The 14,934-nt window shown below is 35.5% G+C and overlaps 1 protein-coding gene across 5 annotated transcripts in view; it reads right to left on the reverse strand.

Annotated features, from left to right (window-relative positions):
• The window catches only part of PJA2 (praja ring finger ubiquitin ligase 2), a 71,246-nt gene that overhangs the window by 39,854 nt on the left and 16,458 nt on the right, over nucleotides 1–14,934 (reverse strand). For 3 of the 5 annotated variants that reach the window (XM_059418346.1, XM_059418342.1, XM_059418345.1), the window contains exons 2-4: nucleotides 8,062–8,179; nucleotides 6,559–6,759; nucleotides 4,085–5,138 (exon numbers count right to left, since the gene is read on the reverse strand). In XM_059418346.1, coding sequence (XP_059274329.1) covers nucleotides 4,085–5,138; nucleotides 6,559–6,759; nucleotides 8,062–8,092 — 1,286 coding nt within the window. In that variant the 5' untranslated portion in view covers nucleotides 8,093–8,179. Of the gene's footprint in view, nucleotides 1–4,084; nucleotides 5,139–6,558; nucleotides 6,760–8,061; nucleotides 8,180–9,643; nucleotides 9,752–12,702; nucleotides 12,895–14,934 lie in introns of all 5 variants that reach the window. The other 2 variants (XM_059418344.1, XM_059418343.1) reach the window with 2 other exon arrangements.

Here is a 14,934-nt window from a genome sequence, read left to right on the forward strand (position 1 = left end):
ATTTCAACAAATCCTTTTTGAATATAACAAACTGAAATCAACTAAAGAGCTAATACTCCTTTTATTTTCTCAACATCATTCACAACAAAAACATTCAACATTTATCTTAGGTAAGTGTTTTGGTTTTTGGTTTTTTCTGTTTAACCTTTTAACCTTTTAAGCAATGTCAAGGCTTAGGGACAGAAAAACTGTGAAAGAAACCTCAACTGCTCTAAGAAATGGTCAGTGGATGGCATGCCTCTTCCTTCACTCAGAGCCAAGGTTAAAATGTGCTGGCATGGTTAAAAGGTTCTGTTCATCTCAAGATCTTGTCATCAAACAGTTATTAAAGTTCTCAGGGTATATTTCAAAAGAGCAGGATGTTAACCTTAGCTCTTTGGTCTAATTCCAAGTCTGGTAATTACATACTGCCTATTAAAATTCCCCTCACAATTCTAATTTAATAAGGTGGTGTTCAGTTCCTGTCAAACAGCTCAGAGCAATTCTACCAGCTGCAATGCTTATTCCATATAGTGTAATGTTTCAGATATGATTAAGTGATCATTTAAAAAAGTTTTCAGGATGGAAATCGATCATGCATTCATTCAAATACTTTTCACTTTTAAAGAATATATGAACTATGTATTTTTTTAACTATATTTTTAAAAAGTGGCCAAAATTTCTATAACTAAAAATGTCACAGTGATTTTAGTTAAGTTCTGGATAAGAGGGTCCTATTTGTAGCTATTATAATATAAACATGACAAGAAAAATTTTCAAGTACAGCATCTTTAAGTTTTACAAAGCAAAGAAAACTCAAAAAGAATCTCAGACTCAAGGTAAAGGGTATTTATACCTTCTTTCTCAAGACACTCATTGTGTAGTCACTGTGTTTCCCCATTTCTCCAGTCTGCTATTATCAGAAATCAGCAGGACTACAGCATCAACATCAAGTAAATGAACAAGTGACAAAATGAAACTAAGTAGGAATGTATGGTTATTAAATTTCAACCTTTATCTGACAGCATACTAAAAGACATTCTGGCAACTGTGATCCTTTGCAGGGAGTTGAGGGCAGAAGAACTGGAAACAGCATAGAAATATTCCTCAATCCGCCAGACAGTTGCAATTTGGTCTTAAACCTATCTCAAGGGTTACAGATCCAAACGGGAGTGGAATCCTAGGTAAAATCATTATCCTTGAGAATTTATTCTGTGATGGTAGTCTTAAACAAACAAAAAAATCCCTAAGTGTTTCTGGCATTCCATTGTGTCTTAAAGATTACTCCGAAATTAGTTTAATCTTTTAAGGCCAACTCAACTTCAGGTTCTATAAATCGATATATTACCAAAAAATGAAAGAAAAAGAAGTTTCTACTAACTGTGTTTTCTTCCTCTGTATATTCTATTTTTTTAAAAAATCTATCATTGTTTAGAATACTGGTGTATCACTTAAGGAACCAAATTATAATTAAACATATTAAGACAACACCCTATAACCATTCAAAGTCCACAGTCATTGTAGGCAAATGAAATACTAACCCTATTCTCTCTCACACACACACACACACGCGTGCACACACACACACAATCAATTTAAAGGAAGAGCCAAGAAAACTACTTTTGAGGCTGATAAACGATGCAAAAGATTCATTAATTTTATTATATGACATTAGGCTTGACTATAAAAAGCAAAAAAAAAAGGGGGGGGGATTATTTTTTTGACTAGTGTGTCTCCAAAGATGAAGGTATGTCCAACTTAAATTATTTTCTTCAAGAAAGCAAAAATGTAACTGGTATAAAAATGCAACACTCTTATGTTCTGAAAAAGATAAGTTATCTAAAATGGTAAGTTGATGTTATTATTATTTTTTAATAGTAACCTAAGAGGTATAGTAAAGGTTCATAATCTAATCCAAAAATCTTAGGGTTGAGTATGTTTTAAAAGTCAGATTTTTTCCTGCTGAGATTCAGATGTATTATTTAATAATTCCCAGTGGGGTCTAACCCCAAAACTTAGTAATCAAACACTTTCATATTTCTGCAATAAATGTTAGGAATGCTCCAAAAAAAGGCCTCACGTTAGTTCAGATCCAGATCTGCATCAAATAAGTTAGTACCAATTAAGATTCTGATTTCAATTTCCATTTTAAAAAGAACTTTGTGGATTCTGCATAAAAGACTATGGGCCTAAATTGAAAAAACAAATAAGTTAGGGAGAAGTTCTTAATGAATTTTACTCTTAGACTTAAAAAACAGTAGGTTATATAAATATAGTCTGCTAGCCCTTGAAGTTTACAACTTAAAGACAGTAGTAGATGGGGCACCTGGGTGGCTCAGTAGGTTAAAGCCTCTGCCTTCAGCTCAGGTCATGATCCCAGAGTTCTGGGATCGAATCCCACACCAGGCTCTTTGCTCAGCAGGGAGCCTGCTTCCCTCTCTCTCTCTCTGCCTGTCTCTCTGCCTACTTGTGATCTCTGTCTGTCAAATAAATAAATAAAATCTTAAAAAAAAAAAAAAGACAGTAGTAGAAATTAGATTTCAACTGTTTCTACAAGTTACTTATGCTACATTATACAAGCTTTATCCATATGTCCAAAGAAAACCAAATACATTTTATTAATTTTGTGATATGAAATACATAAAATGTATTCATATTTAAGAGGAAAAATTTCTTCCTTTGTACTACTCTCTAGTTAAAAATAAAAAGTAACCATTATTTCTACAAGTCAGTAAGATCTTGAAACTGCACTGTTAACTGAGCAAGATCTATTCCAATTAGCTCCAAAGTCTGTGAAAATCTGGACTCGAGAGTAATGAAAATCAGAAGCTGGACAAAGAAATTTTCCATTTCTCTCTTCTTTTTATGGTCTTACAGTTTTGGGGGGGGAAATATTCTATATACGAGGAACACAGAATGCTTACTCTATGAAAAGCTGTGGGACACCTGGGTGGCTCAGTCAGTTAAACATCTGACTCTTGATTTTGGTTCAGGTCATGATCTCAGGGTTGTTAAGATTAAGCCCCAAGTCTGGCTCTGCCCTGGGCATGGAGCCTGCTTAAGATTCTTTCCCCCTCTCCTTCTGCCCATCCGCTCCTCAACTCCTCACCCTGCTCACGCTCTCTCTCTCTCTCCCTCTTAAAAAAAAAAGAAAGAAAGTTGTATGTTCTCTTGAGATACCCATTTGTATTAGGCAGCAAGTAGAAATGCAAATTCCAGCTCCAGAATTTACTAGCTTCGTTACCTTGGGAAGTCAACTCTCCTGTGCTTCAGTTACCAGGTCTATAAATAGGGGAAATAATATATATCACATTGTGGTGTGGTATATATTTTTATACATATATTTTACCTATAAATAGGCAAAAAATAAACCTAATGATAAAAAGAGCAACAAGGGGGCGCAACAACAACAAAAGAGCAACAAATGGGCGCTCAGTGGTTTAAAGCTTCTGCCTGTGGCTCAGGTCATGATCCCACGGTCCTGGGATGGAGCCTCACATCGGGCTCTCTGCTCAGAAGGGAGCCTGCTTCCTCCTCTCTCTCTCTCTCTGCCTACCTCTCTGCCTACTTGTGATCTCTGTCAAATAAATACATAAAATCTTTAAAAAAATAAAAATTAAAAAAAGAGCAACAAGAGGAAGAGAGAAACAGGTGACATTAATAAATATTGGCAAAGTTAATACAGTATTATCAAAATTTTCTGTGATCTTAAATCACTTTTTAAGTCCAGGATGAATTAACACAGAATTTTTTTTTAATATAATAATGTTTACTTTATAGTTTATAAACTGAAATACTAAGAATATGAAATACTAAGAAATGAAATAATTAGTATCTCTATCCTTTTGTTAAGAACTAATCAGAATTTTCTGAAATTACAATTTCTATAAATTCCTGAAATGCCCCAAAGGAAGTTTCTGTAAATAACTGTAAGTAACTAAACAGCAGTTTGCATGTGTGGTTAACACTGAGAAAATAAGAATATTTGGCCAAAGTACCTAATTCCCTGACCATGTCAAAGAGCCCATCCATCAAACGTTATGGTTGGTAGAAATAAACCACTTTGAAATAAACCACACAATCAGACAAAAGTACAAAATCTTACCTATCTTCATCCTTGTCATACAGCTGGTAATAATCTCCACAGCCATTCCAAAAGGTGTTATCCACCACTTCTTGCCTTCCTGCTGTGGCTCCACTTTCCGCTGTTACTTGGTTATGTTCTGTTTCCCTATGCGTAACTCTTGAGTAAGGTGGATCCAAGAACATGCAGTCATGTTCTCCATCATAGTCATCACATTTTATTAATAGGTCATCTGAGCCATTTTCCTCAACTTCCAAAGCCTCCCTCCATCTCTGAACACTTCTTTGTTTAGCCTCATGCCTATTAAAACCTGTTTCTTGGTCCACCTGGCTTGAACTTATCAGTTTTCTAACTTTGGGCCTTACTACCTGTTCAGGAAAACTTCCCTGGTTCTTTCCCTTATCACTAGTATTTTGTTCACTGCAGATATGCCTGGGAGCACACACTGCATCTTCAGCTGCATTTTCTCTCTGACTCTCCTGGCTAGTATCATTTTGTTGTTTCTTTCTAACAACTTCATCTTCAGAAGAGGACCTCTGAAATTCCTGATTGTTCTCACTGACAAACTCAGTATCACCAGTAGAACTTTTGACTAAAGGTGCTGAATCTAGCTCTTCAAATTCATCTCTTATTTCACAGTTAAAAGAGGGAACTGGTGGTGAAAGACCAGTGTATGCCTCTACCTCTCCATTTGCCAACTCAAATATTGTATTGCCCAATGCTTCCTGATAGCCACCACCTTCCACAACTTCTGCAGAAAGCTGAAGACGGTCACTGGCCTCTCCATGCGTGCCATCTGGATTATAAGAGTCAGTCTGAACCAATGAAATTCCATGTTGTACACTTGAAGCATTGCAAGCTTCTGTAGTATATTCTCCCTCAGAGTGATTATGAAGATCTGTACTGCTTCCTAAAGTCTCCCTGCCCTCCTCGCTATGATGTACTGCAGCAAAGGATGGACTGCTCTCAATGGTTTGATTCAATGTTGTATCACAAATGGGAATTTCGGTTTCACTTTTTTCAAATAAAGTGTCATTGGGTAAAGAAGAATGAACTTGATCCGATGGACTGGAACCTTCACAGAGAATAAAGAAAACATATTTGGAGACATTAAATATAATTTTATTTACTAATGACTATTTAAGCAGATATTATACTAATAATTATGCGCTTGAGTATGACTGAATTTCTCTGGCAGGTACTTCTATGCTCCCACCCTTAAAGAGGGCACACCGGTTACCCTATGAGTTCATTTATGCCATTGTAGAGCCCTTCAGTATCCTCTGCCTCAGATGTCTTTAGGAGGTTTTTTGCCTAAATCCAGATACCTAAAACATTCTGTAAAAGACATTAAAAGGAGAGGTATAAGTCAAGTCATAGGGTAACCAATCTGTCCTCCCAGTTGTTAGGGTGCACAATACAAACTTAACTTCTTTTATTATGGGCAGCTAAAATAACTGCAACAGTATTTTTCAGAGATAAAAGAACAGGTTACAGATCTAACAGAAATGAAATTCGATTGTGTCTGATGTCAATTCAGAAGATTATATCTCAGTTCCCAGATATATATTAGATTTCTACTCCCAGAATGGATTCTTATAATGCATCTATAATAATGAGTTAACTTTAGATATGTTACAGCTATGACTGCAAAACAACAAAAAGTCAACAAGCTGAATCTCTTTGCCATAGTCTGTCATATCTTGGGACAAAAATAAAATCATATCTATTCTATAAATCACTTTAAGCCTGATTACCTTTTATTACTACTAATGTAATAATAAAGAATGATGACATCTGAGTTTTGCTGGATGATACCCATTTTGTTGGAACAAAAATTTATGAATTATAAATAACTAAAGAGCAGTCTCATCATATCAGAGAAAGGCTTCTTTAACAGAATGAACTTATTAGCTAATAATTTAGGCTCTTGTTTATAAATGACAGTAAAAATAACCTAGAATTATCAAATTTGCTCAGAATAAGATGACCACAGATGTGTAGCCCAAAGATGTGTAATTAAAGTACATGCATATATGCAAAATACTTTCCCAGACCACAGAATAATTAAGAAATTTTAATTAAATAACTATTATTTGACATTCATACATCATAAAATGATTTTAAAAAATCAAATTAGCCAACCTAAATTATTTGGAGATACAATTAAAACAAAAAAGCTATTAAATATAATATGCAAGAAAAACATATTCAGTTCACATTAAAGTTTTTTTTCGAAAGCTGAGGATCTCCACTGGCTAAAGGATGTGATAAGGTAATCACTGCCATGGCAATGTAGCTGTATTTTAATGACTGACTGTATTCTATTTTTGTCTATGTTTAATTGTATAATATTAAATTCAATTAAAATACCAAAATAGAATTCTTGAGAGAAATGTATCATAGACACATAAAACCCACACACAATCTCAAATATTACAAGATCAATTCCTACATGCTTATTGATAGCTCTTATATAATCCCATGTTGCGCACCTGAGGAATTTTCCTTTGGAACATCATCTAGTTCCAACACTTCATAGTCATCACCAGCCCGACCTAAACTTCTTTCATGCCTCGTCATACATGGTTTAAAACTGACATATGCATGTCTTCTTCCATATCTCCTGCCTGTGATTGTCTGATATCCTCCTGCTGGTTTGGGCCAGGCAGCCTTGCTGGATTCTTGATCCATTGCTGAAAAACAGAGTTAAAAAATAAGAGAGGCATACAATGACTTTTATTCTGGTGACCAGTAGGGGCAATATTTCAACATAAATGCTATTTCTTGCCAAATCATATGCTACTGAACATCCAGTACACCTTATTAATACTGTAAAACATACCTGAAAAGTATACATTAAATATTATGAGAGTTATATGCCTCTTTACCCCCAAAAATAGCTTTTAAGGTTGGTATCTTTAAGATATTTTAGATTTTTATGATGTAACCTAATAAAAGCAATTTCTCATGTGCAAAATTCATACACCATACTGCAAAAGCTCATTAAGGATTGGACAATGATCCTCCAAATTATCTAAGTAAAGTACCTTATGTATAACTCCTTAATACCTCCTTGAATTACTAGTACATGAAATGATGGTTTCAATTACATTAAAAGTGAATGCATTCCTATCCAAGGTAATAGATAACTTTAACTGGGTACTATCATGAAGAACCAACTGGGCCATAATAAAACATACTCCAAATATTAGGGTCAGATAAAATTCTCCAAAAGAAAACAGCAATGAGCCAAGTCAAAGACATGCTACCCCACCTTCCAAAACTACCAATGGTATACACTATGGTAGCAAAACCCATCAACATTTGAACAACTTTAATACTAAGTTCTGATGGCTGAAGCATATATAGTAGTAAACAGTAGCACCTTTAACTAAGAACATTATCACATCTATATATAAAAGGTTTAAATTTCTTTAGTCAGTTAGATTTTACATATATTATACAAGAGGTAAAAAAAATTTTCTCACAGTATATGAAACAATCAAAGGAACAATTACATATTTTTGTTTTATTGCATTAAAACAATATAACTGCTTCCAAGCACAGATAAAAAACACATTATTTATAACATAGAGTAATCAAGTTTTACATTGTTATTTAATTCCTGCAACAAACTTATGAGACAGATATTGTACTTCATTTTAAAGATCAAAAAAATTAAAGTTAAAATTCAGTATTTAGTAACCGTCCAGTAACTGAAGAGTTTGACTACAGAAACAGTACCCTTTACAACTCCTCCAAAGGAATAGTCTCCAAAATGGAAAGCAAAATAGTAGCCAAGGGGGTACAGAAAGAAAATAAGAACTTATACTTATTTTCATATCAAAAATTGGAAATTAAGCTTTATATTCAATATACCAATCAAAAATGGCCTTAAATTAAGACCATGACTCCATGTCAGGTACACTATTCAAGGTATCTTGAGAGAAAAATACAAAGTCCTCAATATAGAGGAATTGACAAACTCTGCTTACCTGCTGGCTCTTTTTCAGTATACTGTGACATATATGGCAGTTTTCTTGTGCCCAGTTCAGTGCAATTATGGATATGACTTGGTTTTTACTCATACAATGAACAAGCTGCAGAAGATTCCTACAAAGAAACCATGGATTAAACAAAATAATAATACAAAACACAAAACAAAAATGGCAAAACTAATACTCCTCCTAGTGAAGCTCTTTGTTAGCCCCATAATAGAAAAATACAATGTGATCTGACAAGTCCACAAAAACCTTACAACTATCAAGATGGTTATTTGAAAAGCTACATCTCCTCTTAAAAAACCTTATTAGTATATATCATCCTTGAGACTGACAATGATAACAAAGATATTATTTAAAAGTAAATAAGCAGACAAACTGGAAGAAATGTTTACTGAGCTATGTAACCAAACTATCTGGGGGTCTACTACACTATGCTCTCTCTGCTTCTCCATCAAGCACTGGAATTCCTTTAGCCCTGGCACTGTTAAAAGAAGTTAACCCTAGGAATACAAACTTTATTTTAAAAATGCATAATGGCTTGGAACAATTTAAAATTAGTATGTGTAAATAATTATATTGTTTAAAAATAGTCAACTTACCATTCAGATTTTTTTTTAAAGATTTTATTTATTTATTTGACAGAGAGAGATCACAAGTAGGCAGAGAGGCAGACAGAGACAGAGAGGGGGAAGCAGCTCCCTGCTAAGCAGAGAGCCCGATGGAGGGCCTGATCCCAGGACACTGGGATCATGACCTGAGCCGAAAGCAGAGGCTTTAAGCCACCCAGGTGACCCTCATTCAGATATTTTAATCCCAAATTAGAACCTACTCTAATTTAAAACTAAATATTTTATTATCATGTAACAAATATAAAATGACCTTCTGATTTGCCATTAATTCATTTACTACCTCAAAAGTTGCAACCTGTGCTTTTTAAAAAAGCGTGGTAAGGGCTTACATTTCTATTTAAACACCTTATTTACTTAAACATTGGAAATATGGCTAATTACCTGTTAATTGCCTATCACCACTTAGTAGAAGATGACAGTTCTGCAAATGAGCTTAACTGTACATGTTAACTGTCTAGCCATAGATAGCTATATATTAACATACAAAAGAGTACACACACACATTCTCCAATATAAATTACAAATTCAGCAATAGGTTGTGAACCATGTCAGACTATTAGCAACAGCTAAAGGATAAATAATACTGCCCCCCCCAAAGCTACTATACTGGCAAAAACATAAGCTCTACTTAATTGTTTTAATACTAAGAAAAATGATCTGAAATAACTTGAATCTGAATGATCTGAGATAACTTGAATCTTCACATATTCACAGTATAGTACATGGCAACTGTAAAGCATGATCATGGATTTAAATTCACAAGTATTTTACTGAGTCTTTTCTTTACAATAAAGCTTTATTTCACCATATTCCCACGTACTACTTCTAGTGCTGACGATAATGAACTAAGTGTACAAATATTCCTGACCTCTTAAAATTACAGTATATGGTACAGACACTAAACAAAACAAGAAGTAAATAAATATATGTTAGACAATACATACTGTGGAGCAAAATAAAACAGAGACTGAAGAGTTGCTGAGGGTATGCAATTAGAAATACGGTGGTTAGGGAAAACCTCACTGGGTAGTGATCATCTGATCATCCCACACCTGTGAGGGAGAGAACCATGTGTAAATCTAGGGCAAGAACATTTTAGGCAGAATAAAAGGAAGTTCCTGAGGTGAAAACTTTCAGAAGTGATCATAGCAAGAAGTCTGGGATGGAATAAATAAGAGAGAAAGCAACAGATGAGGTTAGAAAATTAGTTAGGGTGGGTGGGTGCGGAGGGTTAGGTGGAACAGATCACTTAGGCCCTTATAGGATAATGCAAGAAATGCAGGTTTTATTCTAAGTGAGCCGGAAAAGCACTGAAGAGTTCTGAACACAGAACAGATACTACCTAACTTCTGTTTTAAGAGGAACACTCTGGCTACTGTTTTGAACAGACTGAAGGAAAACAGGTCAAAGGCAAGGAGCCTGGTTGCAAAGCTATCAAAATAATACTGGCAAGAGATGACAATAGTTTCAACCAGGGTAAAAAAGTGGTGAGAAATGGTCAAATTCTGAATTAATTATGAAAGCAGTGTCAGCAAAATTTTCTGATACAGTTTATAAAATAAGGTAAGGAAGGAGTCAAGGTTGACTCGAAGCTTTATAGTCTGGACAACTAGAAACATAAAAGAGTTACCATTAACTGAAATAGGAAAATCTGTGGAAGAAGCAGGTTTGGAGAAAATATATTCAGTTTAGTTTCAGATGTGTTAAATTTGAGATATCTATCAGACATTCAAGTAGAAAATGTTAAATAGGAACCTGGAGTTGACTAAAGAACGTTGAGCTGCCAGTATTATTTGTGAGTGATCGGTATGTAAATAATATTCAAAGAAGCATGAACTTGGACATTTAAGTGTACTTGGTGAAGGAAAAAATTTCAAGGGCTGAAGCCCTGAGATGATCCAACACAAAAAGGCCAGGAAAAAAGAAGTAATAGGAAAATCTGGCATAGGCCAATGAGAGAAAAGGAAAACCCAGTTGTGTGGATGCCAAATGAAGAAAGTGCGTCAGAGAGAAGAACTGTCTGATCCACTGTGCCAAATGCTGCTAAGAGATAAAGTATGAGGAGGATCTATAACTGGCCGCTGAACTCAGCAACATGGAGGATACTGAAGATCCTGACAAGGGCACCTTTGGTAGAATGCTGGATGTAAAAGACTGAGCAGAATGCTATAAAGAGATAGTGAGAGAAAAGGAGCTGCAACTGGAAAGAGTCCAAAGAACTGAAAACCATTGTTTGAGTAAGAGGGTTTGTTTTGTTTTTAAAGAAGCACCACACCCTGCATGGAGTCCAAAGCAGAGCTTTAACTCAAGACCCCGAGATCAAGACCTGGGCTGAGATCAAGGATACTTAACCTTGCTGGACACTTAACCAACTAAGCCACCCAGGCACCCCTTAAAAAATGTCTTTAATGTGATTCCACCTGCTTCCTAAAGATACTCTCTTCTGAGCCCTCCAACATCCTTGTCTATACTTTTGAAAACAAGTCTACTTGTTTTCAAGGCCCATGACCCTGGCTCTGATATCTTTTGATTGTACTTCTGAGTTAAGTCCTCTGATTTGAATCCCATGTCCTCATGTGCGTGTGTTGTCTGTCTTTACTAGAAGATCGAGTAACTGTTTCAGAAATTTTACATAAGAAGGTAAACTCTGGGGCGCCTGGGTGGCTCAGTGGGTTAAGCCGCTGCCTTCGGCTCAGGTCATGATCTCAGGGTCCTGGGATCAAGTCCCGCATCGGGCTCTCTGCTCAGCGGGGAGCCTGCTTCCCTCTCTCTCTCTGCCTGCCTCTCTGTCTACTTGTGATCTCTCTCTGTCGAATAAATAAATAAAATCTTAAAAAAAAAAAAAAGAAGAAGATAAACTCTGGGTCACATGCCTGAAAACATTTCATCCCTCCCTCATACTTTGTATGGCCCAAAACCACTTTCTCCAAACTCTGAGACACACTGTTTTCCAACATCCAACATTCCAACATTCCAACATTTCAACATGTTGGAATATGGCATCCCATTCTGCCAATTTATTTCTCCTATGTAAACTAATTTTTCTCCCTGGAATATTTAGGTTATCCTCTTAATAAATGATATTCTATAATGCCACAAGGACTTTCTAAGGAGCAGGCCATTTTAAAATTTCTCCTACATGGCCTTAATTGGGCTGTTTAAAAGACCTGTGTCAGTTTGTCTAAAAGATGTCCTTTTTCAAAATTTGTATTTTCTCTGTATTTTGCCTATATAGATTAATCCTTTGTCTGTAAACTTTTCTTTCTCATTTTCACTCTGTGAGCTGGTAAACTTCATCTACTTTTACTTCCAGTATTCTCTGTAATAATCTTCTAAATGTCTTATACTTTCTTGTTCTCTGCTTCTTTTATTCTTTTCAAAAGTAGTTCATGCCTTATGAATAAAACGTAGAATGGAATCCCTCTGTAAATACTAATTATTTTTATTTCACCTAAGGCCAGCTATAGTCAGGTATCTGTAACAGTGTTATCTCATTTCCAAATAAAAAAGTATGAAAATTAAAAAAAAAAAAAAGCAAAACAGGGAGGAGAGAGGATGAAGAGCAAGAAATAAAAACCACAGTAGTGTGTCAAGATTAAAATAGATTAAAATAGTTAATTCATCAGTCCCAAACTTGTATCTCAAGTATATCAGAAACATTCAGTCCCAGTTCTTTCTGAAGAGATGTTTGCTTTGCTGAATTAGTCTCTTGCTCTTTGTAGTAGTCATGTAATAAGTAACATATGATTCAATTATTCAATTCAAATGCTTTGGGACTTTCATATATTTCTTTCTTATGAACTGTCATCAAGTAAACTATATAAATACGCTGCTGTCTAAGAATTAAAAGAGTGAATCAGCAAAGTATTAATTCTAGATCTTATTAACCTGGAAGTCATCACTTTATCATTTTGACTAGGAAAAATATGCCAGCAGCTACAGAGAGACAATAAAAACAACCTTCAAAAGAATACAAGGAAAAGCATGGTTATGGGATACACACCTCCTACAGCAGAACTTAAAGAGTAGTGATTTTAGGGGCTCCTGAGTAGCTCAGTGGGTTGGGCCTCTGCCTTCGACTCAGGTCATGATCTCAGGGTCCTGGGATCAAGCCCCACATTGGGCTCTCTGCTCAGCGGGGAGCCTGCTTCCCCCTCTTTATCTGCCTGCTGCTCTGCTTACTTGTGATCTCTCTCTGTGTCAAATAAAAAAAAAAATCTTTAAAGAAAATAAATAAAGAGTAGTGATTTTAAAGACATAGACCTTGCTTTTTTCTTCTTACTTAAATGCACTATTAATGCAATCTATTAAATGCACTGGTTCTAACACATAGTCTAACACAGTATGAATTCAAATGTCTGTTGAACAAAAGGATGAATGAATGAACAAACAATTCTGATCTACAAATTCTTTGAAACTTCTTCAAAAAGCAAAGCTGAATCTGCACCTCTTCAGTGTGGGCTGTATTTAGCAACTTGTTTCTACTGAAGACAATGTATAATGTACAAGATGAGGGCGTAAAAGTCATTGCAGCTTCCTTCTTGCTGTCTCTCAGCTCACTCTCTCTGGGAGAAGCAAGCTGTTACACAGGAGATCGTTCAAGCAATCCTAAGGTCCACATGTTGAGGAACTGGCAGTTTCTGCCAAGAGCCAGAAGGAACTCACATCTTCTGGTAACAGCCATGTGAATCAATCACCCAGGAAGCAGCACCTTCAGTAAGTCCCAATCAAGTCTTCAGATGAAGTCCCAACCTATACCTTGACTGCAACCTCCTGAGAGACCTTGAGACCACCCAGACAGGCTACTCCTGAATTTCTGACTCAGAAACTATGAGATATAATAAATGTTCCCAGCTATTAGTTCTATTGAAGCATAACAAATTATCCTGCAATAAATAATAAACACAAATAATTTAAATTACATGCACTAAGATACTGATTTTTTCTTATACTTCTACTTAATATTAAAACAAAGATTTCCTACCCCCCAACTCATGAAAGCATATTTTCTCCCTTTTAAATAAGATCTGCTTATTCGCAGCATAGGTAGTGCCATACTAGGATTGATAGTACCAAAATGAATTACATTGGTGTTCTGCTGGCGGGCAATGTCAGACCTGCTCTTAGCTCCTATATTCTACCTTTCCTCTAACAGATATTCACTACATACCTACTGCATCAGGAACACTTACTTTTAGAATTTAAATCTGGCTGATTTAAGTGAAGTTTTAGGCAAAGGAAAGGAGAAATCCGCTGAACTTCCAGAAGAGTTTCAACTAAAAGCTTGGATCTATACCCCAGTGACATATTTGCTGGGAGCCAAAAATAACTCAAAAAAAAAAACAAAACAAAAAACAAAAAACAGAGGTGTAACTGGCATATTAGTACTGAGTATACAACATAATGATTTGATATTTGTATAGAGTGCTAAATGATCATCAAAGTAACATCCATCTAGTTAACATCTATCACCATAAATAGTAACAAATTTTTTTCTTAAACTTTTAAGATTTATTGTAGCAACCTTCAAATATATGACATGGGATTATTACCTATAGACACCACAATGTATGTTAATTCCCATGACTGACTTACTTTGTAACTGGAAGTTTGTACCTTTTGCCCCTCTTCACCCATTTTGCCTGCCTCCCACTCCCACCTCTGGCAACAACCTATCTGGTCTCTGTATCTATGAGCTTTTACTGATTCCACATATGAGGTCATAACAGTATTTGTCTTTCTCTGTCTGGCTTATTTCAGTTAGTATAATACCCTTAAGGTCTACCCATATTGTTGCAAATGGCAGGATTTCATTCTTTTTTCATGGCTGAATAATACTCCATTGTACGTGTATACACACACACTGCTGCAACTTTTTCCTTCCCTAGGACAATCCCTTCTTCTTGTCTTTCTTTCCTTAAAAAATTCTCTCACAGTTCTGGAAATTAAAGGTCCAGAATCAAGGTGTCAATAGAGCCATATTTCCCCCAAAGACTCTAGAAGAGAATCCTTTCTCACGTCTAGCCAGCAAACCTCTGCATTCCCTGACTTTATGCCACATCTTCTTTATTCATTCACCAAACAATAGACACTTAGGTTGCTTCCATACATTGGCCATTATAAATAATGCTACAAAGAATACAGGGGTGTAGTTATCTTTTCAAGTTAGTATTTTTGTTTTCTTCAGATAAACACCCAGAAGTAGAACCGCTGGATCATATGGTAGTTCTAATTT

Source organism: Mustela nigripes, chromosome 12, assembly GCF_022355385.1.
Source record: "Mustela nigripes isolate SB6536 chromosome 12, MUSNIG.SB6536, whole genome shotgun sequence".
Lineage (NCBI taxonomy): Eukaryota > Metazoa > Chordata > Mammalia > Carnivora > Mustelidae > Mustela > Mustela nigripes.